The sequence below is a fragment of the Mustelus asterias genome, chromosome 1 (genome assembly GCF_964213995.1).
Source record: "Mustelus asterias chromosome 1, sMusAst1.hap1.1, whole genome shotgun sequence".
Taxonomy (NCBI): Eukaryota; Metazoa; Chordata; class Chondrichthyes; order Carcharhiniformes; family Triakidae; genus Mustelus; species Mustelus asterias.
The window spans coordinates 173,396,610-173,423,396 of record NC_135801.1 but is presented as its reverse complement, the minus strand read 5'-3'; the positions used below and the strand labels follow the sequence as shown (position 1 = coordinate 173,423,396).

General features: G+C 43.4%; 1 protein-coding gene across 9 annotated transcripts in view; it reads right to left on the bottom strand.

Moving 5' to 3' along the window:
- Nucleotides 1–26,787, bottom strand: part of ctbp1 (C-terminal binding protein 1) — a 263,134-nt gene that overhangs the window by 58,632 nt on the left and 177,715 nt on the right. Inside the window, exons 1-2 of one of the 9 annotated variants that reach the window (XM_078223232.1) lie at nucleotides 8,172–8,373; nucleotides 7,109–7,219 (exon numbers count right to left, since the gene is read on the bottom strand). The exons of 5 other annotated variants lie outside the window; for them this stretch is intronic. In XM_078223232.1, the coding sequence (XP_078079358.1) occupies nucleotides 7,109–7,123 (15 nt within the window). In that variant the 5' untranslated portion in view covers nucleotides 7,124–7,219; nucleotides 8,172–8,373. Of the gene's footprint in view, nucleotides 1–7,108; nucleotides 7,227–8,171; nucleotides 8,374–26,787 lie in introns of those variants that run through there. 3 more of the 9 variants (XM_078223222.1, XM_078223278.1, XM_078223259.1) reach the window with 3 other exon arrangements.

Here is a 26,787-nt window from a genome sequence, read left to right as displayed (position 1 = left end):
CCGGTCACATTAGGGATAAAGATCAAGATAAAATTTGGGCATGGATAAGGAATTGGTTGAAGAGTAAGGAGATTGGTTCTTCAGGGTATTAGTGTTGACTGCAGGGCCCCAAGGATTAGCGTTTTGACTTACAGGTTCAAATTTACATCAATGACTTGGATTGTGAAGGTTAAGATGCTAAACAAACAGCTAATTGTATCAGAGGAGGGAACTGCCACATTACAAAATGACTGACAAAATAAGTGGATATGACATACGGGAAATAAGTGGATGATGCTTTCCTCTAAAATATTAATCTTCTAGCATTTTATTTACATGTGCATATTTTTGACGAGACATTCATTCTACGTTGTCTAGTAACTTGACACCTTATTTTCTTTGTTCTGATACTTGCTCTGGTAGCATGCTACCTAACACACCTATGTAAAATTCTTTGATGTGCTATTTAACACCATTACTAACCAGTTTAAACAGTCTTAACAATTGCACTAAGTTAACGAAGAGTTTTTACACAAACACATTAAGCATTGCACATCCAGAGGAGGTTAAATTTCTAAATCAGTTATTTATCAATCATTTGAGGTAAAATAAGTAAGACATTTAGAAACACACAAATAATCAAAGGCAGCCATAGTGCTGATTTGTTAGACAAGGGATGTTTGAAAAAATTTATTTTCAATGTATTTTGAGGTGTGGCTAATTGGACAGATAACAGAAATGCAGTAGATGCAATGTACAAAAATAGTTTTTCAAAATTGTTCAGTAAAGGGCCTCACACAACATCTTGCTATAAAGAAAAGAGACAAGTAGAAGAGAGGAAAGTAGCAGCATGGACAGAATGCTGGCTATAGACAGGAAACAGAAAAGGGTGTTGTCTGGTCAAGAAATGGTGTAGTCCAAGCACCAGTGTCCAATTTTTGTTCTCAATGCATACAGTGTTTTGATCTTGGGCATAAAGAGCAAAATGTGGATAACACAAAAGTAATAGATTTAGCAACTAGAAAGGTTGCAGAAGATGTGGACAGACTAACAGAATGGGTAAACATTTGCTGGTTGCAATTTTATATGAAAAGATCCATTCTGTGGGAAAGAAAAAAAAATTGGAGTAAATACGCGAAGGAAAGGTGCTGAAGAATGTGGATGAAACAGCTAGGTCCAGAGTCTCCAGTCTTGAATCAGGACTGAACAGAGATGCAGCAGCAAAAACAAATGGTCGGGTGGGCTGTGCTTCTGTTCCCAACTCTGCTGAGTTTCGAGGTCTGGGATGGGGAGGAAGAAGAGCAGAGCCGGCCAGGAATGTGAAGTCAGCTGCCTTGTTAATTGCGCAGATTGAGGTAATTAGCTTCCGACTTCCCAATATTTTCATCAAAGTGGGCATCTGCTGAATTTTCTGCAAAGCTGACCAGCTCCAACTGAACAGGAACAGGGGTGGCAACGTAGAAGTTGTTTTATTTAATGCATAAGGGTAGAAATGTGGGCAACACCACTGCTGAGCAATAAAATGCTAATAACCATTCTTTCCCTACCCTATCCCGGGGTCCCAAGTCTCCATTTTCCCCAGTCACTTTTAAGATGAAGGTCCTTTTATTTATTTTTTTTAAAAAAGTGTTGTGCAGAGAGAGCAGCCACAGCAATGGTTGGCAGTTCGGGCCAGAATGTGGCCCAATTCCGTGGTGTACCTCCTCCATTCCTGACTGGGGAGGCGATGGCCTGGTGGTATCATCACTGGACTATTAATCCAGAAACTCGGCTAACATTCTGGGTACCGAGGTTCCTGACTGGGGAGGCGATGGCCTGGTGGTATCATCACTGGACTATTAATCCAGAAACTCGGCTAACATTCTGGGTACCGAGGTTCGAATTCAGCCACGGCAGGTAGTGGAATTTGAATTCAATAAAAAATATCTGGAATGAAGACTGTTGATGACCATGAAACCATTGTCAATTGTTGGGCAAACCCATCTGGTTTGCTAATGACCTTTAGGGAAAGAAATCTGTTGTCCTGACCCAGCCTGGCCTACATGTGACTCCAGAGCCACAGTAATGTAGCTCTCAACTGCCCTCAGGCAACTAGCGATGAGCAATAAATGCTGACCAGCCAGCGATGCCCATGTCCCACGAATGAATAAAAACTCCTCCGCTCCCACTCCTCCAGCTGTGTCTGCTCTCTGTGCACAACACTTTTTTAAAAAAAAGAGGACCTTCATCTTAAAAGTGACTGGGGAAAATGGAGACTTGGGACCCCGGGGTAGGGTAGGGAAAGAATGGTTATTAGCATTTCATTGCTCAGCAGTGGTGTTGCCCACATTTCTACCCTTGTGCATTAAATAAAACAACTTCTACGTTGCCACCCCTGTTCCTGTTCAGTTGGAGCTGGTCAGCCTTGCAGAAAACTCAGCAGATGCCCACTTTGATGAAAATATTGGGAAGTTGGAAGCCACTTACCTCAATCTGCCCAATTAACATGGCAGCTGACTTCACATTCCTGGGTGGCAGACCCATTTCTAGAGCCACCAAGACATTGACCCAGTGAGAATCCCACCTTCCAGCAGGTTAACAACAGATGTGGGAATTTGATGCCTGTCACCCAATTTCTGCCTTGAACAGGAAAACCCAGACCCTCTTGTTCAAATACATATTACTTTGATAGTGAGAGTGAAGGTACATCAAGTCATTAAAAAGACACTTCAATAGCTGCATAAAGGGGCATAAAGCTCAAGCGTGAAAAAGTAGTGCTGCATTTGCATAAAACATGAACTGGGGTATTTTTGGGGACAGTGTGCAGTTTTGAGCACAATAGTTATTTGCTGAACTAGAGTCTCACATGTTGTACATTCAAGTCCTACCTTGACATGCTGCGAAACTCAATTCAATAAATGCATTAATTGGTGGACTAGCAGAAAAGGGCAAAAACCCATATCTTTGGCAACAGGGCCTCGGAAACAATAATGTGAGGGGGGATGATTGAGAGAACTGCCAAAGAAATTCATACCAAAAAAGGTATATGAGTGGGCAAATAAGACAAGAGTTAACATTGTACAGATTGCCGACTTTCTCGGTTCCTTCACAATAATTTCCTAAATTATAAATTTTTGCATCATGTCACAAAACAAAGCTCGAGGGGGCCACAATTTTTCAGTGGGAAAACACCAGTTTTACTTCTCCCGGCAGTATGAAGTTACAATGATGACTACCATTGCTTCTCATTAAACTTGCTGTTGACCCACTTCCTGGTTTGAAATTGTTGTAAGTAGAAAAATAGGGTTGGGTTGAACTTGTGAATCACCAAATTAAATTTTATCTGGGACCCAGAATCCAGAAACGATACAGGAATACCAGCCATCACAGATTTTCAGGTTGGTGATAAAGCTTTATATTTTTGCTCATTTCCAACCCAAAAACATTGTTTTCTCTCCAGCCAGGAAAATGCTAAACAAGATGAAGATTGGAGGGTAGCAAATGTTGTGCCTTTGTTTAAGAAAGGGAACGACAGACCAATGAGCCTAACGTTTGTAGTGGGTAAGCTGTTAGAAGGTATTCTGAGAGACAGGACCTGCAGACATTTAGACATCTCCACATCATGACATTTAGAGGGGCAAGGACTGATTAGTAACAGTCAGCATGACTTTGAGTGGAAATTCATGTCTCATGGATTTGAGATTTTTGAAGGAGTAACCAAGAAGGTAGATGAGGGCAATGCAGTCAATGTTGTCGACATGGACTTTAGCAAGGCCTCTGACAAGTACCACATGATAGGTTGTTGCATAAGGTTAAATCTCATGGGATCCAGGGTAAGGTCGCCAATTGGATACAAAATTGGCTTGATGGCAGAAGCCAAAGGGTGGTTGTGGGGGCTGTTTTTCCACACTGGAAGCCTGTGGCCAGCAGTGTGCCTCAGGGCTCAGTGCTGGGTCCACTGTTATTTGTCATTTATATTAATGATTTTATTGAGAATATAGGAGGCATGGTTAGTAAGTTTGCAGATAACACAAAGATTGGTGGCGTAGTGGTCAGTGAAGAATTGCAATGGGACCTTGGTCAAATGGGCCAGTGGGCCAATGAATGGCAAATGGAGTTTAATTTAGATAAATGTGAAATGATGCATTTGATAGATCGATTCATGGCAGGACCTACTCAGTTAATGGTAGGGCATTGGGGAGCGTTATAGAACAAAGAGATCTAGGAGTACAGGTTCATAGCTCCTTGAAAGGGTGTTGTACAAGACATTATTAGTAAGGCAACACTGGAATACTCTGTACAGTTCTGGTCACCCTATTAGAGAAAGATTATTATTAAACTAGAAAGGGTGCAGAAAAGATTTACTAGAATGTTACTGGGACTTGATACTTTGAGTTATAAGGAGAGGCTGGATAGACTGGAACTTTTTTTCCTGGAGCGTAGGAAGCTTAGGTCTATAAAATAATGAGGGGCATAGATAAGGTGGATAATCAACTATTGTTTCCCAAAGGGAGGAGGGTCTAAAACTAGAGGGCATACGTTTAAGGGGAGAGGGGAGAGATACAAAAGGGTCCAGAGGGACAATTTCTTTTCCCCACACAGAGGATGGTGAGTGCCTGGAACGAGCTACCAGAGGCAGTAGTAGAGGCAGGTATAATTTTGTATTTTAAAAAGCATTTAGACGGTTACATGGGTAAGATAGATATAGAGGGATATGGGCCAAATGTGGGCAATTGGGACTAGCTTAGTGGTAAGAATTGGGCGGCATGGACAAGTTGGGCCAAAGGGCCTGTTTCCATGCTGTAAACCTCAATTTCATAGAAACCCTACAGTACAGAAAGAAGCCATTCGGCCCATCGAGTCTGCACCAACCACAATCCCACCCAGGCCCTACCCCCATATCCCTACATATTTTACCCGCTAATCCCTCTAATCTACCCATCCCAGGACACTAAGGGGCAATTTTTTTTTAGCATGGCCAATCAACCTAACCCGCACATCTTTGGACTGTGGGAGGAAACCGGAGCACCCGGAGGAAACCCACGCAGACACGAGGAGAATGTGCAAACTCCACACAGACAGTGACCCAAGCCAGGAATCGAACCCAGGTCCCTGGAGCTGTGAAGCAGCAGTGCTAACCACTGTGCTACCGTGCCGCCCGGTATAAAAGTTGCAGTGGCAAATGCTGAAGATCAGACAACAGCAGGAGTGGTGAGTGAAAAGAATAGCCTCTCATGTCCTACTTTACTGTCTGGAACGCCCCTTCTCCATACAGGGGAAGGATTTTGTTTATGCTGGTTTCAGCCAAAAAATTCTCAATCGCTTGCGATGAACACCATTAACCTTACACTAAACATAGAGAGGAAACTTCTCTCTGTAAGGTTCTGTATGGAACCTGGCTGGCAAAAGAACCCTGCATTCCCTGTTGAGGCAAGTTTAGAACAGTCCATCTGAGCTTTCAACTTTTTTGTCTGTAGGTAAAAGCTCAGCCAGCAGGAAATTAACTTCTAAAAATTTAAAAATGTATAAACACACCATCTGGATCTAAGTTTGAAGCTTATTTTTGGTGACAATACAAAAAACAGGCTTTTCTCCAACCAGAATAAGCTGCTATACAATATAGGTGAGGGGTAAACTGAAGTGTATAACTGAAAGCCAGCTTAACCATTCAGCACACAATTTTAAGTCAGCAGAGGGTAGCATTCATATCACTTCTTGACAACAGGGCACTTTTCTTTTACAAACTATGCATTGTCGATGTTTGCATTTTCTTGGCTGCTTAAAAGAATATCGGCATCAGCATCACACTTGGAAATTTCAAACCAGTAAAGATTTAGAGAATACAATCCATTCATCTCTGTGGACTGATGCTGTGCTACAGTGCAAATTAGGTGGGAAAATTTAAATTCTTAAGAGACATTTTAGTTTATATTTTAAGTTTTCAACAGTTTACAAATCTTGGGATATATTCATTAAATTAATGACACTGTCCATAGCTCTCCCAATTTGTCATCATTAGGATATGTGGAAGCTTTAAACAATTTGTATCATAGGCAGGAGAACAAAAATTAGGCTCCTAATGTCCATTTAGGGAAGGAAATCTGCCATCCTTATCTGATCTGGCCTATATGTGACTCGAGAGCCACGGCAATGTGGTTGATTCTTAAATGCCTTCTGCACAGCACAGTTGCACAGTGGTTACCACTGCTGCTTTACAGTGCCAGGGACCCAGGTTCGATTCTGGCTTTGGGTGTCTGTGTGGAGTTTCATGCTCTCCCCATGACTGCAAGGGCTTCCTCCGGGTTTCCTCCCAGTCAAAAAGATGCACAGGTTAGGTTGATTGGCCATGATAAGTTGCCCCCTAGTGTCCCAAGATGTGTCAGTTAGGTGAATTAGTGGGGTAAATGCATGGGGTGGTGGGGGGTGGGCCTGGATGAGATACTCTGTCAGAGAGTCAGTGTAAACTCAATGGGGCCTAAAGGCCTCCTTCTGCACTGCAGGGATTCTACGGTTCAATTAAATAGCCGAGCAAGCCACTCAGTTCAAGGGCAATAAATGATGACCCAGCCAGCAACACCCGCATCCTATTAATGATTTTTTTAAAAATTATATCAAGTCACTATTGGTGTATATTTTTCTCAGTCCTTTTCTTCCACTAAAGGAGCGACATCACACCTATTCAGATATCTGAAAGCACATCTATACAAAATTCCTTTGCAATATTCAGAATATTCCCAAGCTGTATTGGTCTTCATATTCTTGCAATGTGCCAAATTAAACTCCATAAATATTCCTTATGAAGCCACATGGAGGAAAATGCAACTGTAGCATGTCAACAGAATCCACAGCTTGAGTGGGCTTTAAATTCAACTAAAAAACTATTTTATAACACGGAAAGAACCAACTAGGTGACAAAGGGACAGAGATTTTGTTCGCTGCTACAACAATTGAAGGCCAACTCAAGGAACAAGATAGTGTTAGGAAATGCCAAGCATACTAATTAAATATTAATATCTTCATTGGAAAGAGTTTGCAGTCGATGAAAAATACCATAATAGCTAAAAGCAATGCCAATTAATCATGTTTACACTTGGGTACAGTTCTATTTTTATCAATTAAATAAGCTATTTAAGGAAATAATTAGACATACAGAATTCCCTTTCATCTTTCACACAATTGATTCAATGCTTCATATTTTCCTATTAAGGTAGGGCAGGATTCTTTCTTGTGAGGGGAAAAAAGTCACCATCAGCCAGAGCTCCTACGGCCTGAAACAAAAGAAGCAACTGAAATAGCCAAGTACAAAACATTGACGGCTGAACTAATATTTCCAAAGCAAGCAAAACAAAAAAAAATCCTCTGCAGATGTTATGCGCAGCCCAAAGATCAGATTTTGTAAAACTAGAAAAAAAAAGTGTTGGGCTTGTCCTTGCTTGCAAGATTCATTGAAGACCATTCTGCTTGCAGTTACAAGAATCCCAAATACTGAAATTGCAGAAGTGAAGGCAACAAGATTTTAATACAGAAAGCTGATGTTTCTCCCACTCACTGCCACAAACTGCAGGGTGTTTTTTTTTGTGGGGGTGGGGGGGAAATAGATGTAGTAGGGAACACATGTTTTAAAAATCTCCAAAAGTAAAACAACTAAAAATTTTGCTGGGTGCATTTTTTTTTCTTTGGGGATGGGGGGGGGGGATATAATTAGATTTAACTTATTTCAACAGCAACTGGGAGGGGGGAAAAAAAAAGAGAAAAAAAAAGGTCCAGCCACTTCAGAATTAAATGAACAAAGAACAAAGTCTCCCACTGTCAAAAAGTGAAGGGGGGGGGGTGGAATAAAACAGCTGCAGGGCACAACGACGGGGATGATGAAGTACACATACACACAAAGTGCTGCTGCCATTGGTGTCTCCAAATGTCTTAATGTAGGGCTGCTTGAGGAGGACAGGGGAGGGCCATCTGTACAACTAACTCCTCAGTGAACAACACTTTCAACAGCAGCACAACAGCAGCAGAAATATATATATGCGAGGGGGAGGAAGTTGGAATGAGCTTGACTGCTTTGTGCAGGGCGCGCAACATATTTGACAATCGTGTGTCCCCCTCCCACCCCACCCCACCCCGCCCAGCAGCAGCCCGCCCTAATTTTGAAGTCACTTCACACAATCACAAAAATCAATCAAAAAGAGAAAAGCCACAAAAGAATCATTTACCTAGAGGTAACCCTTTGCTCCGGAGGTGGGAGCTCCCCATCTTAGGCGGCAGCGGCGGCCGTTATTTCCCCCATGCTCTGTCAGTGTGTGTGTGAGGTGATCTCCTCAGTCAGGCTCGCGGGCAGATGGCGGCGGCGGCGGTTGAATTTTTGCCCGGAGTGGAGAGAGGGCCGCGCGAGCCCCCGCCACCCGCCCGGAGGGGGCGGGGCCCCGGGCCGCGCACTTCATTGGCTGCTGCTGGCTCGGGGGGGGTCACCTGACTGGAGCTCGAGCTCTGCCCTCTCAGCTGGGTTCAGGATGGGGGACATGTCAGGGTCTCTGCTGCTGGGGAGTTAACCCACCACCAGCCTGAGCCCCTCAACATATACACAGTCTGCTGCTGGGGAGTTAACCCACCACCAGCCTGAGCCCCTCAACATATACACAGTCTGCTGCTGGGGAGTTAACCCACCACCAGCCTGAGCCCCTCAACATATACACAGTCTGCTGCTGGGGAGTTAACCCACCACCAGCCTGAGCCCCTCAACATATACACAGTCTGCTGCTGGGGAGTTAACCCACCACCAGCCTGAGCCCCTCAACATATACACAGTCTGCTGCTGGGGAGTTAACCCACCACCAGCCTGAGCCCCTCAACATATACACAGTCTGCTGCTGGGGAGTTAACCCACCACCAGCCTGAGCCCTCAACATGCACACAATCTGGTGCTGTGGAGTTAACCCACCAACAGCCTGAGCCCTCAACATTTACACAATCTGCTGCTGTGGAGTTAACCCACCAACAGCCTGAGCCCTCAACATGCACACAATCTGCTGCTGTGGAGTTAACCCACCAACAGCCTGAGCCCTCAACATGCACACAATCTGGTGCTGTGGAGTTAACCCACCAACAGCCTGAGCCCTCAACATGCACACAATCTGGTGCTGTGGAGTTAACCCACCAACAGCCTGAGCCCTCAACATGCACACAATCTGGTGCTGTGGAGTTAACCCACCAACAGCCTGAGCCCTCAACATGCACACAATCTGGTGCTGTAGCATTAACCCACAACAGCCAGAGCCCTCGCATATACACACCCCAGGACTCAACACTGGCACGCAGACTCAACTCCACAGCTGTCGGGATCTTGATAATATAAAGCAGGTAACATACTCTTATTTTTTAAAAACACTGAGTTTTCCTTTCCTCCCACTCCTGTTGTTTAAAAAAAACAGGTCTGCTGTGACAGCTTGGCCTTGTACATAATCTATAGTATAAATCAGCCTCCCATCTTTTGATTTCTTGCAAGCTGTACGCAGCATACCCTCTGATTCTATCTTTTGCTCTCGTTTTTACATTCTGCATCCACTCCTTTCCTTTCTTTGCCTGTACGGTATACTTTGTATAGCGCACAAGAAACAACATATTCCACTGTTTACATATATATGTGACAATAATATATCAAATCAAATCAAATCTACACTTCCCGCTGCCTCAGAAAAGCAGCCAGCATAATCAAGGACCCCACACACCCCGAACATTCTCTCTTCCACCTTCCTCCATCGGGAAAAAGATACAAAAGTTTGAGGTCACATACCAACCGACTCAAGAACAGCTTCTTCCCTGCTGCCATCAGACTTTTAAATGGATGTACCATATATTAAGCTGATCTTTCTCTACACCCTAGCTATATTGTAACATTATATTCTGCAGCCTCTCCTTTCCTTCTCCCCATGTACTCTATGAACAGTATGCTTTGTCTGTATAGTGCGCAAGAAACGATACTTCTCATTGTATCCCAATGCATGTGACAATAAATCAAATCAAACTAAAATGAAACAGAAAATGTTGGATAAACTCAGCAGGGCAGCAGAACCAGTGGAGAGGGAAGTGGTTAACATTTCGAGTCAGGTGTGCGACTCTTCTTCAGATCTGAGACCATTTTTAAATACATTGGTTTTATTTTTCTCCCTGGGGTAAAAAGGTCTGCTGCGTCATTAAAGCAAACAGCTCAACCCCCTTGTATATAAAACGAAAGCAGAAAAATGCTGCATAAACTGAACAGGGCTGGCAGCAGTCATGGACAGAGAGAGAAACAGTTAACATTTTGAGTCCGTTTGACCCTTCTTCAGAGCCTGGTCTATAATCAGCTAGTTTAACCTAAAGCACCAGTGATACAATTAATTCTCCCATGGCTTTGCTGCATCCTATCCGGAATATCTTTTTTTCCAAAACATCGCTAAGGTTAACACTGTTCTCAGCCAATTTCAGACAAGGCTAATAAAAACAGACAGACTGCAGTTCAGGAGTTCAAGAACTGCAGGAGCAGGGGTCAAAGTGAGGATCAAGCAATCTCGCTAAAACAAAATGCTCTCTCGTACCCTCTCTTTCAAACCTTAACACGCATACGTACACAGAATGAGCAAAGGCACAATACTAAATTTAACTTACATTTACAGAAGACCTTTAATGTCATAAAATGTTCCAAGGACATTCACAGGCACATCATAAAACAAAATATGACACTGGGCCACCTGGAGAGATTATAGTCAGATTACCAAAAGCTTGATCAAGAAGGTTTTGAGAAGGTTTTTTTTCTAAAAAAAGGAGGAAAAAGTGACAAGTAGATGTAAGGAAAGAGAAAAATTCTAGAAAAAAAATTAAGAAGTACACTGAGGAACTACATGACCTTCCTGCCCTCACCAAACATAAATTAGAAAATAACATTTTATATCTCAAGCCAAGTATTTAAAAATCTTGCCAATTTCTTCTTAAAAAGGTGACTGGGTAAATTCCTTAATAAAACATTGGGCACAAAATTCAGGTCATTAGCATTGGTTCTCTGGGTGCTATGAATACCCTTAGACTTTCAAAGAAAGGGCACCCACGCTGAACTCACACATACATACATATATGAGCAAACACACACACCCTTGTGGGACAAATCATGCCAGACGTCACATTGATGCAAATGATCAACTTGCTGAAGGATGCAGAGATGGGAGCTCATGATAGCAACACCGATTTTACATCAGCGATATCATTTTAGAGCTGAACGCTCCAGACAGTGCCCCCTCTTAACCCCGCACTGCTGAACACTCATCAACAGCAGGAAGGACACCCCATCAGTGCTATTTAAAGGAATCATCAACTACGGAACGATTAGCTGTTTCTGGCTGTTACCACAGTGTTTGGTGCTCTCTGTTGTCGTGTCAATTGCAAAAGCTTACAGGAAGTGATGTGGCAGGAGCTGAAGGAGCTTTAGTTAGCTTCAGAGCTTCTGCACAAACACATGGCTCCGAGATGTGGCATTTCCCCTGGAATAGAGCACGACTTGGAGTGAACAGAGGCCGCACAGAACAGGACAAACTGATGAAAGAGGGAGGAGGAAAAGGGGACAGACAGAATTCTCAGCAGGAGGCTATATCTGCAGAAAGTGTTCAGAGAGCAATTCCACCAACTGAAGCTCAGCAAGGAATAATGTATGTAACATCTTTTGACTTCTGTCAAAATTGTCCACCCCATGCTCTCGAATTATCCTGGAGGAAATATAATCTCTGGATTCTTTTCGCGACAACCTTTAAACTTCTTTAATAGAAAAACAAAGTATAGTGGATGCTGCAGATCTGAAATAAAAACAGAATGTGCTGAAAAAACCCAGCAGGTCTAGCAGAACTTGTGTAGAGAAAAACAGAGTGAGCATTTCGAGTGTGATGTGACTCTTCTTCTGAAATGAAGAGGGGTAGGCGTTCTATACTATTACAAACGCGGAGGGGCAGGTGGAACAAAGGAAAAGCTCAGGAAAAGGTTAGAGGGCAGGGGAGATTGTATGACAAAGATGTCATGGAAAACAGACAAAGGAAGTGGTAATGATAGTATTAAAGGCATAAAGCATTGGTCCAGGGTAGGTGTTAATAGCAGAATAAAGGTCAGAGAAACTAGAAGTAGGCCATTTGGCCCTTCGAGCCTGCTCCACCATTCATTTTGATCATGGCTGAACATCAGATTCCACCCTTCCCCCTTATATAGCTTGATCCCTTTAGCCCTTCGAGCTATATCTAATTTCTTCTTGAAATCAGACAATGTTTTGGCCTCAAATACATTCTGTGGTAGTGAATTCCACACGTTCATCACCCTCCTGGTGAAGAAATTTCTCCTCGCCTCAGTTCTAAAAGGTTTGCCTCTTATCCTCAAACTATGACTCCTAGTTCTGGACTCCGCCACCATTGGAAACATTGTTTCTGAATCTACCCTGTCTAATACTGTTCAAATTTTATAAGTTTCTATGAGATCCCATCTCACTCTTCTAAACTCCAGTGAATATAACCCTAACTGAGTTAGTCTCTCCTCATATGACAGATCTGCCATCCCAGGAATCAGCCTGGTAAATCTTCGCTTTACTCCCTCTATGGCAAGATAAGGACACCAAAATTGCACACAATATTCCAGATGTGGCCTCACCAATGCCCTATACAATTGCAGCAAAACATCCCTATCCCTATACTCAAATCCTTAATAAAACATTGAAGGCCAACAGACCATTTGCCTTCTATATTGCCTGCTGTACCTGCGTGCTCACTTTCAGCAACTGATGCATGAGGACACCATGGCCTTATTGAGTGTCCACCTCTCTCAATTTACACCTATTCAAGTAATAACATCACATTTATCCACATCATACTGCATCTGCCATACTCACTCAGCCTGTCCAAATCACACTGAAGCATCTGTGCATCCTCCTCACAGGTAACCGTCCCACCTAACTTTGTATCATCTGCAGATTTGGAGATAATACATTCAGTTCCCTCTTCGAAATCCAGGACAAAAGCAGCCCACTTGATTGCTACCCCTTCACAAACATTCCATCCCTCCACCACCGACAAACAGCACACTACAGGACCTCAGTGTGGTTCCTGAGGCAGCACCTAGATGCGCGCACATGCACTGTTTCATTATCATGAGATCCAATATCATGAAAAGTTAACGTGCAGCCTGGAGATGAGAGACAGCAACAGCAGTTAGATTGGCAATAGAAAATATAAATAATGAGAGAAACAACAATCAGTAGGATTAAGATATAATGAAACACAAAACGTCATGCCCAGCCCAGTTCTCTCACCAAATTCATGATTCAGGAGAGTGGTTCCAGGGATGAGGAACTTCAGTTCTGATGACAAATTGGAGAAGTTAGGACTGTTTTCCTTGGTGAAAAGAAGGTGGAGAAGAGATTGAATAGAGGTGTTCAAAATCTAATGGGGTTTTGGACAGCGTAGAAAGGAGGTAACTGTTCCCATTCTTGAAAGGATTGAAAATGAGAGGACACAGATTTAAAATAATTGGAAACAGAAGCAAACGCGATAGTGAGATATGTGCAGGGTTATGGGGCAAAGGCAGGAGAATGGCACAAAGTGAACTGTTCATTCGTAGACCTGGTGCAGCCACGATGTGCCAAATGGCCTCTTTCTGCACTGTAATAATTCTGTGAAATGTATTGTTTGGACAATCCTGATTAATTCATTGTTTATAATATAGACTCAGCAGAGTGTAAATTGTTGGGAACACATTGTAATTTATCTAAAATCACCGGTGTACTCTGTACAAATGAGATTTACAATATGAAAGCACAACCAAAGAAAATAAGCATCAAGCTATTTGCTGTATTTTTGTACAGTCACTTTAGAAATTGTCCTACTCAGGATAGAAAATCTTTACAGTATTGTTCCACGCTGATGGAAAAAAGATAATGAAGGACCTGGTCCCAAATCTCATTCCAGTATCCCCAAAGTGTATAACCGGATATATAAAAAAAACACAATTTCAAAGCTGCACAGTTTGTGCCTTGCAGGTCAATCTTTGAACTGCTTGTTGCTATCCATGACCTAGAAAGGTTAAAGTTCAGGAGTTTCCCATACACGGAGCTACCCAATTAACACTTTGAAATTTTTCTCCTATTTGTATCAAAGGAGCAGTGAGAAGCTATTAATAAGGAAAATAAATCATCATGGTTTACAGAGATCAAGAGGGTTGGCAAAACGCCTTTCATCGACCTTCCACGAATGGAATTGTTTCCTGCAATTTGATGTTTATTGAAGTGATGGATTCGTTTCCACAAGAAAAAGTTTCTCTGCTTTGCCGTATCCTGTCAAAATGTGTCATGACACTCGAATACACTTTCTATCTCTCAAAAATAACCAAAATGCCTAACTCAGACATGGCACACTGAAATACTCACACAAAGTACAAGAGGGTGATTTTATAAGCTTATGGGTACAATTTTTCAAGATGCCTGGATGAGGAAGTGGAGGGATGGGTTGGTAAGTTTGCCGACGATACGAAGGTTGGTGGGGTTGTGGATAGTCTGGAAGGATGTCAGAAGCTGCAGCATGACACAGATAGGATGCAAGACTGGGCGGAGAAGTGGCAGATGGACTTCAACCCAGATAAATGTGTAGTGGTCCATTTTGGTAGGTCAAATGGGATGAAGGAGTACAATATAAAGGGAAAGACTCTTAGTACTGTAGAGGATCAGAAGCACCTTGGGGTCCGGGTCCATAGGACTCTGAAATCGGCCCCGCAGGTGGAGGAGGTGGTTAAGAAGGCGTATGGTGTGCTGGCCTTTATCAATCGAGGGATTGAGTTTAGGAGTCCGGGGATAATGATGCAGCTTTACAAGACCCTCGTCAGACCCCACTTGGAGTACTGTGCTCAGTTCTGGTCGCCTCATTACAGGAGAGATATAGAAATGATTGAAAGGGTGCAGAGAAGATTTACAAGGATGTTGCCTGGATTGGTTGGCATGCCTTATGAGGATAGGCTGAGGGAACTTAGTCTTTTCTCCTTGGAGAGACGAAGGATGAGAGGTGACCTGATAGAGGTGTACAAGATGTTGAGAGGTATAGATCGGGTGGATTCTCAGAGGCATTTTCCCAGGGCTGAAATGGCTGCTACGAGAAGACACAGGTTTAAGGTGCTGGGGAGTAGGTACAGAGAAGATGTCAGGGGTAAGTTTTTCACTCAGAGGGTGGTGGGTGAGTGGAATTGGCTGCCGTCAGTGGTGGTGGAGGCAAACTCGATAGGGTCTTTTAAGAGACTTCTGGATGAGTACATGGGACTTAATAGGATTGAGGGTTTATAGGTAAGCCTATATACAAGTCTATGTAGGTTATGTAGGTTAGGACATGACCGGCACAACTTGTGGGCCGAAGGGCCTGTTTGTGCTGTATTTTTTTTATGTTCTATGCCATACCACAGAAACTTTGGCAAAGAAAAATGTAACAGGCACAAAGGGTCAAGTGTGCTGCTACATTGGGAGATTTGTAAAGCTGTTGCATGCAGGGAACAGAAAAATTTGGGGATTTCCAGGGTGTTCTCTTGTATGCTCATTAATCTACCCCTGCAAGTCACATGGGGAATCAAGACCAAGGGTAGTATTTCAGGCCAAGGAAGGGTGGATGGTGGGGACTAGTAATTGGACTGGTGGTGGTAGGGGGTACAGAGGATCGAAAGGGACAAAAAGGAACAAAAGGTGGGATGGAGAGAGCCAAGATATTGGATGTGGAATAGAGAAGAGAGGATAGGATTTGGGAGAGAGGAAAGAGGAAACAGGGATAGGGGGCGGGAAAGAGGAGAATGCTGGATGAGGAGAAATGGGGGAAATTTACTGTTTTGATAATCACTGGAAGAGCAGGGTAATGAGTCAGAGATGATTCTCCTGCTTGGGTGTAGGGCAAGGTGAGAATTGAGAAGATGATCGTGCAGAATGGAAAGAGGATTAAGTTGTTGCTGGGGCGGGGGTTCGGGGGGAAAGGATCAAAACATTCAATAAAAAAACAAATGACGCACAAAACAAAAGGAATAGACTGCAGATTAAATTATCCAAATGTGGATGGAAGATTAATTCTGGAGATATCAGTTCATCCCCTGCAGATTCTTGGAGTGTTCACTGTGTGTATTAATTGTATGCAGGTGATGAGTATTAATTGGAGATTCACTTGTGTTCCAATAACCAGGAGCAGCACCTGATGCAGATTGGATCCGGGAAGGACCTCCTCATGAACTCGCCAGGCAGTGGACAGTAGAAGAGATGGGGTTGTCTGGCCCAACTGCCTGCCTCACAGCTATATTTGGGCTGCAGTGTCCATGGGCACCGACAAGGTCTTCTGTGCCCGGTAGGCACCGCAGGGACTGGGGTGTTTTATCGTCCCCCATGATTTAATGTTTTAAGTTTCCTTTGCAGCTTGATGCAGTGTTCCTTTAAGGGGCTGCTCCTTTAGTTTGTTAGATTTAGTTTAATTGGTTTAACTTAAAAGAGTATAAACAGGAGCAGACTGAAACTATGCGGGCTAGGTTTGGAGATGCATGTTTATAATGTCTACCTTTGTAAATGAAATTTATAAAAGTGCGTAAAGATTGGGTCAATTCTATCCTTCTCTACCTGGCTTTCTGGATTATAACGGAGGGGAGGGATTGACATGACACTTAATGGGAAACGTGAAAGGTCAAATGAATGAGATGCTGCTTTTTTGGGTGGGGGAGCGGAATGGGAGCAGTACGGTGGCACAATGGTTAGCACTGCTGCCTCACAGCACCAGGGACCTGGGTTCGATTCCCAGCTTGGGTCACTGTCTGTGCGGAGTCTACAAGTTCTCCCCGTGTCTGCGTGGGTTTCCGCCGGGTGCCCCGGTTTCCTCCCACAGTCCGAAAGATGTGCTGGTTAGGTGCATTGGTCATGCTAAGTTCTCCCTCAGTGTACCCGAACAGGCGCCGGAGTGTGGCGACTAGGGGATTTTCACAGTAACTTCATTGCAGTGTTAATGTAAGCCAACTTGTGACAAGAAGAAATAAACGTAAAAGTATGCGGGCCAAAATCCTGGTCATGAGATCTAAAATGATCATCGGTGGTCTTTGGTGGCAAGAGGCAGTGTCTGAAAGGTTGGAAAGAGGATGACTAAAATAATACTAGCTGGCAGGATATAGAGAGGGCACTGTCAAAATGGTGGTTAATGAAGGCAGAAGTGGGATGTTGCTCAGTAGGGGAAAGAGCAGGTTTTCTGTTCACTGACAGAGGGGAGGCTGCAGCTTAGCTTTCTGCGGGTGGCGAGGGCTGAGAGATCATTGGGTGGACAAAAAAAAAGTGCAATCTGTCGTGTGCAAACTGATAGCCAAGGAAAGAAATGGTCAATATGCACACCAAGAAATAGTATCTTGGACATGAAGTTAGTGCAAAATGTCTCAATCACCAATTGGTGGCATTAGCACAACTGGTGCAGAACTAATGCTGGTTCTTAAATTGGACTTGGGTGAAGAAACATCAATTGAACTTGGGTGAAGAAACATCAATTGAACTGTGGTTGGGATAGGAAAGCCAATGAGGGGGTCTTTAAAATCATGATGGGGTAGATGCAGAGAATCCAAAGCTGTAGTCGTAGATGTAGTCATTAATAAATTCAATAGGGAATTCAGGATAAATGTTGTTACTCAGGAAAATTTGAAAATGGGGAAGTTGCTGTCAAATGGGGTGGCTGAAGCAAATGAGACATACCAGTAAACTGAAGTTAATATCGCTCGACTTAAAATTAGTGTGCATATCATTTTGTCACATGCACAAGTGCGACAGAAAACCATGACCACCCTTTGCATTGCCCTGCATGCATCAATGCCTTATTCTAAGTAGACCTGGCGACAAATGTGATGTTAATCCTGCTGGAGGATGCAGCTAGAAGTTGTTTAAGATCCTCTACATAATGAAAGCAAGATAAAATAACAAGAGTGCAACAGAGAATACAAAAGTCTAGGATCTTGTTATAGTTACTGCCAGGAGGTTGAACTGCCAACATACTTGGGGGTCCAATCTACATATAAATAGGATTGAAATGCAACCACAGAATGGAGAAAATGTAGTAGACATAAATTGGAAAAGTACATTTTTATTCTGTCAACTCAAAAAACATTAAAGAAATGAAATATAAACCCATTATTTTTTTAAAAAAAGATATCACTGTAGTCATTTTCACCACATCCTGCAGTAATAGGTATGAAGTAATAGATAACACAAAGAAGCACACATGTGCAATGCCACAACACTCCTGATATATATCCCATATTAAGATACCAAAGCACAAAAAATATTGTAACAATGATTGAGAGAAGGATGTGGACCTAAAGGCCCTTTCTTGTTCTTAAAATTCTCACGTTTTCAAAGTACATAAAGTTGCTCTCTGTTCACAGATTTATAGGCAGCCTATTGCCAAATTTATCATGCCCTGGATTGGGGCTGTTTTGGAGACACGAGCGGCCCTTACATGGCAAAATTAACAAGCAAGGTCTAGTAGATGTGCGAGCCCATACCCTCCTGTTCAGCCATTTGACAAATGGTGTCCAGCATAACAGCATAATATTGGACAGATCCCATGACACAATATAAAAACAATCAAGTTCTGCTAGTATTCTGGCCACCATTCTTCTTACCAAAAGTAGGCTAACTGGTTCTTTACCTCACCGTTGTGTATAGGATCTTACTACGTTGAAAATAATTGTTGCATTTGCCAATGTAACGATTGTCCGTATTGTATATATAACATTGTGGAATGTTTGTGAGGGGAACACTACAAGAATGAACGTCTTTCTTCTTTCCTGTTAACTTGCTTCCCCTATCTTTTTCCTCTTAAGTTTGTTCTGCTGTGATCCAACTGACTTGTGTTTTCTTTGAGCTGGTCACAGAGGGACAAGATGGGCATAGAAGAAAGCTGAAGCATTAAGGAAACTGCACAAGCATTGGCCCAGAAACATCACAATAAAAAAAGACCCAAATCAGTGAAGCAAACTTTAAGGCCCCAAGATTGGAAAATGGGGACATGTGTTGACTGTAGGAAGTAGGGTGATGTAGGAGCACCAGTACACCAGTAAAGGTTTCTAAAAATACATAAAATGGGTGACATTAGGGAAAATGGCCAAAATTAGTATTTTCCTGCCAGCACTCCAAATCTTGCACTCATTCCAGTGAAACCCTTTTTAGGCAACACGCAAAAATTCATGTGTGACCATTTTGATTCTTTACCATTTGATCTGCTACCATGAACAGTGAAAGCAGCATAATGTAAGTTCTAAGTTTCTGAACCCAGCATTTCCCACCTTCCCCGAGGTGGGACTGGAGTCGGGCCGGGATCTTCACACGCGCGATTTAGCGAAGACAATTAGCCATTTAAATCACCAGCTGCCTCCACTCAGGTGGGATTTTTGAACAGAGCTGCGAGAATCCTGGAGCATGTGGAGCAGACCAGGTAGGAGGAAGTCTGAACTTGGAGGATTCTTTGGATAGCTAGGGTACCCCTTTGTATACAGTCCCGAGACACCATTGGGAGATGCAAGGAAGCCTTTGGGATTGCTAATATTAAACGTGATTATGACTTCATGTACAAACTCATTAGAAATGTCAAACTGTTCAGGAACTGTCAAAAGATACTAGGTGAGTTGACATGGTGAGGTTAAGGGCAACGGTTGATGGGTGGGGGGTAGCCATGAATTGACACGTGGAGGGTCCATAGGGCTGGGTAGGCGGGCGTGCACTAGCATAGGTTGTCATGGATGCAGCATAGGGAGTGTGTGGGGGTGAGGGCTGGAGGGATTGTTTTTGTTTTATTAGGGTTGGGAGAGTCCAGGAGCTCCGGGGGAGGGGGTGCCAAACTCCAAGGGGGAGGGCTTTTGCAGGACAACATTACCCTCAGGCAAGTTTTTAAAATGGTATTATAAAGACAAACACAAACGGGTTATTCAGCCCAACTACTCAGTGCTGGCATTGCAATGCAGTATCGTCAACAGCTGCCAAGGTTCTGTCACAGCACTTGATTCAGATAAAACAAATCAATAAACAAAATATGGAGTTGAAGTGAATTGGGTACTTATGATTTAGGTCTTCATAAACAGGATGTCTATTGTACTCCAAAAGCTCCTGACTTGTGTGTCATAACAATTTCTCTACGCTGTTACATTAGAGATGAACACTGTTGCAATGAATTTCATTATTAGTCGATCGACACCAGCAGCTTGAAAAGAAAACGATTTAAAATATTTCTGCTTTTTATATACTGGCTCTGCGTTTAAACCAGAAGAGATTGATCTTCACTTTCAAAGCAGGTTGCCTCAACTGATCATGCCTCTTACCAGAACCATAGAACATAGAACAGTACAGCACAGAACAGGCCCTTCGGCCCACGATCTTGTGCCGAGCTTTATCTGAAACCAAGATCAAGCTATCCCACTCCCTATCATCCTGGTGTGCTCCATGTGCCTATCCAATAACCACTTAAATGTTCCTAAAGTGTCTGACTCCACTATCAGTGCAGGCAGTCCATTCCACACCCCAACCACTCTCTGCGTAAAGAACCTACCTCTGATATCCGTCCTGTATCTCCCACCACGAACCCTATAGTTATGCCCCCTTGTAATAGCTTCATCCACCCGAGGAAATAGTCTTTGAACGTTCACTCTATCTATCCCCTTCATCATTTTATAAACCTCTATTAAGTCTCCCCTCAGCCTCCTCCGCTCCAGAGAGAACAGCCCTAGCTCCCTCAACCTTTCCTCATAAGACCTACCCTCCAAACCAGGCAGCATCCTGGTAAATCTCCTCTGCACTCTTTCCAGCGCTTCCACATCCTTCTTATAGTGAGGTGACCAGAACTGCACACAATATTCCACATGTGGTCTCACCAACGTCCTGTACAGTTGCAGCATAACCCCACGGCTCTTAAACTCCAACCCCCTGTTAATAAAAGCTAACACACTATAGGCCTTCTTCACAGCTCTATCCACTTGAGTGGCAACCTTTAGAGATCTGTGGATATGGACCCCAAGATCTCTCTGTTCCTCCACAGTCTTCAGAACCCTACCTTTGACCCTGTAATCCACATTTAAATTAGTCCTACCAAAATGAATCACCTCACATTTATCAGGGTTAAACTCCATTTGCCATTTTTCAGCCCAGCTTTGCATCCTATCTATGTCTCTTTGCAGCCTACAACAGCCCTCCACCTCATCCACTACTCCACCAGTCTTGGTGTCATCAGCAAATTTACTGATCCACCCTTCAGCCCCCTCCTCTAAGTCATTAATAAAAATCACAAAGAGCAGAGGACCAAGCACTGATCCCTGTGGCACTCCGCTAGCAACCTGCCTCCAGTCCGAAAATTTTCCATCCACCACCACCCTCTGTCTTCGATCAGATAGTCAGATAACCAAACAAAGATAAATACCTGTTTATATCGAAGTCCTGATCGTGAGAGTTAAATATAGATATATGTATGCATACCCTCTTTACAGGATTCTTCAGTTTGCTTAAAGACTTCAGCTTAATTTTTAAAAACTGGTTTCTCTTTATTGCAGTTTGTTGTACCCTCACTGTTCTATTTGCAATGCAGGTGAAATTGCTGTACAAGTCACATTTAAAAGCTGTCAGTACACTAGATTGTCGAGTGTTTTTCCACTCTATATTCAATACAACCAGATAAAGGGCACATCTTTTGAACTTGACTACACGGATCAAGTATCTCCCTTGTTCCTCTCCATAATTACACAGAGAGAGAAGAAAACAGAGCATTCGGTCCGAGACAAGAGATGATATGTCAGCCTGATCATATTTACACTTTGGCCTGGAGCATCTCACAGTTTACTCCAGATTGAAGTGAAAGGAACAATCTGAGCCACTTGTTTATACCAGAATTGCTCAAAGGAAGGAAAGTATTGGAGTTCATGGTGTGCTTGAAATGTGTGTGGGGTGGCCCCAACGGCAAGTGGGTAATCTCAGAAGCCAGAAGTGACACAAGTATGTTTCGATTGAAAGTACTGAGGGTTAATTACTCTGAGCTCGGCCAGGGCCTCTTTAGACGGCTTTGAAAGGGATGCTTGGGTCTCCTAGCTGTGCCCCGACACACCAGTTTCTTTTTTGGGAAAATTACGTCTGTAGTGGAACAACCTGGAATAAATTTAATATAAACAAGGTAGAGAATTAATCAATCATTTTGCCACAGCTGATGGATTACAAAACCACCAATACTTGTCGGCTGGGCTTCCAAGAGAAGAGTACACACTATATGGTGAATCCTATTTGAAACAGTGGTCAGGATATTCTCCAATATGGGCAAAGGCCAATACCGGGTGGGAAAGCAGTGTTGAAGCTGCTGACAGCAACGGCAACTATTTCCGCTGTGTATTGCGGCACTTAGAGAAAAAAAACTTTAAGTCATGGGTTCAACAACATATCGCTGCCAGGTAGCCTCTTACTTGCCTACGTCACCATGAAATCAGACACTCTATGATCCCCACTGCGCAGCTAACAAACCAGGGAACAATCTTCACCCACGTGCAGCCCTTGGCACTACCCTGGCGTCAAGCTGGCACTATCCCAGCACCACTCCATTACAACCCTCTCCTTCCTGAGAGCTGCACTCACCTCTGAGCTCCCTTGGGAATACTGTTCACCAGGTGCATGCCTTCCAAGACTGGATGTGCTTCACATCGTTCTGACATCAAGCCATGGTGAATGGATATTTTCACGTTGGGGGGGGGGAGATAATGGGGCTTATGGGGTTGGTAATTATATGTTAATTTATAATTAGGTCCTGAATATGGGGAAATGCCATTGACAGGGGTGGGTGGGGGTGGGGGGGGGGGGGGGGGGGGAACAGGACAACTGCTTTCTGGTTTGACGTTGTTGTGCGACATGGCTTTGGCCTTCTCGTGATATTTTCCATTCCCATTGCCAAAATCACCCAACGTGAAGGGGAGCAGAAAATCCCAGTTAACATCTTGTCGTGTGTGAAGCCTACCTACTTCACAAAGGTCACAGTACAAAACAGACCTTGTAGAATTGCAGTTATTTAGACAGAGGTAGCAGGTGATGAGCAGATCATAGGTGCGTTTGGCCTTGCAATTCATTAGGTGATCTCAAGCCTGCTTCCATTGAAAGGAATTGCAGAAGCATGGTGGTGGACTGGACCTGCTGGTTCTGAGTGAAGGCCATTTCTCAGACTGCCGAATACTGCAGATGCAGTGGGTGTCCACAACTTGCCTTGTAGATCTTGTGTTGTGGAGGGGCATCATCATAACAGTGAGAAATAAGGCGGCCAAGCAGTCACAGAACCAAGCAATGAGAAATTCTAATGGCCAGCCACAAGTCTCGCGGCCTTCAGCACCTGTGACCTAAAGAATTGGAGATGGCTTTATGGTGGAAAACACAGCGTTTCTGCCACACACCCATTAACCTTCACTTTCAATACACATGGAGTGCAAGGTGTTGCATGAGTGATACTTAATTGATTATTGCAGCGGTTGAATAAGATCTGAGAGATTTTTGGATTTTATTAGTAGCGTACAAGAGCAATGAGATTGAACTGAACAAGTCACTAATTCAGCTTCAGCTAGAGTATTGCAGCTTGTTCTGAGCGTCACACTTTAGGAAGAATGTGAAAGCATTGGAGAGAGTGCAGAAAAGATTCACCAGAATGGTTCCTGGTATCTGGAGCTTCAGTTATGAACACAGATTGGAGAAGTTAGGACTGTTTTCCTTAGCGGGAGTGGGAAAGCAGGCTGAGAGGAGCCTTGATAGATGTGTTGACAATCATAAGAGATCTGGACAAACTAGATAAGGAGATAGGGGTGGCACGGTGGCACTGTGTTTAGCACTGCTGCCTCACAGCGCCAGGGACCCGGGTTCAATTCCAGCCTCGGGTCACTGTCTGTGTGGAGTTTTGATGTGGAGATGCCGGCGTTGGACTGGGGTAAACACAGTAAGTAGTCTCACAACACCAGGTTAAAGTCCAACAGGTTTATTTGGTAGCAAACGCCACTAGCTTTCGGAGCGCTGCTCCTTCATCAGGTGAGTGGGAGATCTGCGCATAAACAGCAAACAGGGCATATAAGGACACAAAATCAATTTACAGACTAATGAATAATGATTGGAATGCGAGTCTCACTGGCTGTTCTGTCTGGAGACAATACACATCTCTTTAACCTGTGCTAATGCTCCCTCCACTCACATTGTCTGTACCTTTAAGACTTGATTAGCTGTAAAGACTCGCATTCCAATCATTATTCATTATTCTGTAAATTGAATTGGTGTCTATATATATCCTGTTTGCTGCGTATGAGCAGATCTCCCACTCACCTGATGAAGGAGCAGCGCTCCGAAAGCTAGTGGCATTTGCTACCAAATAAACCTGTTGGACTTTAACCTGGTGTTGTTTTGTTAGACTCCTTACTGTGTGGAGTTTGCACATTCTCCCCGTGTCTGCGTGGATTTCCTGCGGGTGCTCCGGTTTCCTCCCACAGTCCAAAGATGTGCAGGTAGGTTAATTGGCCGTGCTAAATTGACCCTAGTGTCAGGAGGACTAGCAGTGTAAATATGTGGGATTATGGGAATAGGGCCTGGGTGGGATAGTGGTCAGTGCAGACTCGATGGGCTGAATGGCCTCCTTCTGCACTGTAGGAATTCTACGATTCTATGAACTGTTCTCACCAGTGAAAGGATTAAGAACATGGGGGCACAGATTTTAAAATAACCAGTAAAAAGAAGCAATAGTGACAGGAGGAAAATCTTTTTTACGCCAGCGAGTGATTACGGGTCCAGAATGCTCTGCCTACTGAGAGAGTGTGGTGGAGGCAAGTTTAATTGAAGCATCCAAAAAGGAGAATTGGACTGTTATGTGGAAAAAAAAGCATGTACTGCACACAATACTCTAAATTCGGCCTCAACAATGGTCTTATACAACCTCACCATAACATTCCAATTATTTGAATTTAAATTCCACCTGCTGCTGTGTTGGGATTTGAACCCATGCCCCCTTACCATTAGCTAGCTCAGTGACATTATCATACGCCACCGCTCAGGGTAAACTACATTGCCAAATTTTGTGGTCTGCAAACTTTGGACTTGTGCCTCATATCCGAGTCCATTTCATTTCAGGTATGTCACAAATGTAGTTGTTGGGAGTGCAAAATACTGGAGAAACCACAGTATACTCCACCTTAAATAATGAGTACATTCCTGGTTAGAGGAACAAAACATTAACACAAATCATGAAACTGGGCCCCAAAGGGCCAAATGTCAGAGAATTGTGTTGTCTGGAAAGGTTAATAAACCTCTACCCTGTCCAATGTTACCAGGTGAATGGAAGGAAAGGTCGAGCAGGCATAAAAGGAAATTTCCAGCCTGAACTTGTTCTGTTCCCACATGGAAAGTTAAAATTAACACTTGAAATTACAGACTCTTCAAGCCTTGAAGTAAAATGAGAACTGCCTTGCTTAATGCATACATTGAAACAGCAATGATTAATCCAGAAGACTATTTCAAGTTACACCATAAACACAGTGCAAGGGTCGCCCCAATTTACATAGGTAAACCAGTAAACCATGTGGGCTTACTGGCCTGTTCCTGTGCTGTATTGTTTATTGTTCTTTTTGTTCTAATAAGTAAGCTCAGTATTGGCAGGAAGCACTGTTTTTCCATAAAAGGGTGATTAACACCTGGAATGGTCTTCTTGAAACGGATAGAAGTGCCAAAATAAGTGAAAATATACAGAGGTAGTTGAAAATTGTGATGGTTGAACTGCAGATTGAGCTAAAAAGGCTAAATAACCTCCCTTATTCATAATTATCATTGGGATCTACTATGGCAGCATGATCTTTATGGATTAAGGTCATATGATGCAGGATTTGAATTTATTTCAAGAAGCGATGACAAAGAAAACTATATTTGTCATTGCCGCTCCCCAGTGGACATAACACAACAGCTCATTAAAAGTTTGTCCTTTGTTTTAGCTAAAATGAAAAGGCCATTTTGTCGTTTTATGACAACGTTTGCAATTGCATAAAGTTCAGAAGCCTCCCGAATGAAAAAGTTGTCATGATTCCTTTCTCTTCAGTTTTTCACAAGTGGATTGCTTGCAGACTGACACGGGTGAAACAGTTGCTACAAGTGCTGTATCGCCACCCTTTCCACTCCACCTCTCAGCATGTAGTTAAAGTTTAAGGCACTCTTCTTCTTTCGAATAGCTTTAGGAACAGAAGCGGTCGCCGTAGTCTTAATGTCATGTTCCACAATCAATTCAATTCTTTGCTAGAGAGCAAATGCAACGTCAGAATGTCGTGCCCTCAAAATTGGAGTTGGGGTAAGTTGTTATTCTGTGCTTCATGGCTTGGTTTCCATGTGCTCAGCTAGGCGAGGTTTTGAGGGGCTACTTGTACATCAGGTAGCCGCATTGCCATGTCCAGTCCATAATCTATTGAGGGTTGCCCACATGCTTCAGGGGAGACCGAAGTCTGGTTGTCCCGATGTTGGATGGGAGACAATGTGTATATTTGGGAGGGGGGGGGGGGGGGGGTGACTTCTGCCCAATCTTTCCTCCAGGAAATCTGCTGTCCTTACCCTAGCCTGGCCTGCATGCGGCTCCAGACATGCAACAAATGTGGTTCACTCTTAATTGCTCTCCAGAAAACTAGTGATGGGCAACAAATGCTGGCCTACCCAGCAACATGCAATGAATAAAGAAAGGTTTCATCAGTGTCCTGGAGTTGGAAATGTTTTATCCAGAATAGGTTTCATAGAGCCATGTGCTGAGTTGAGGTGGGGGCCTTGAAAGTCAC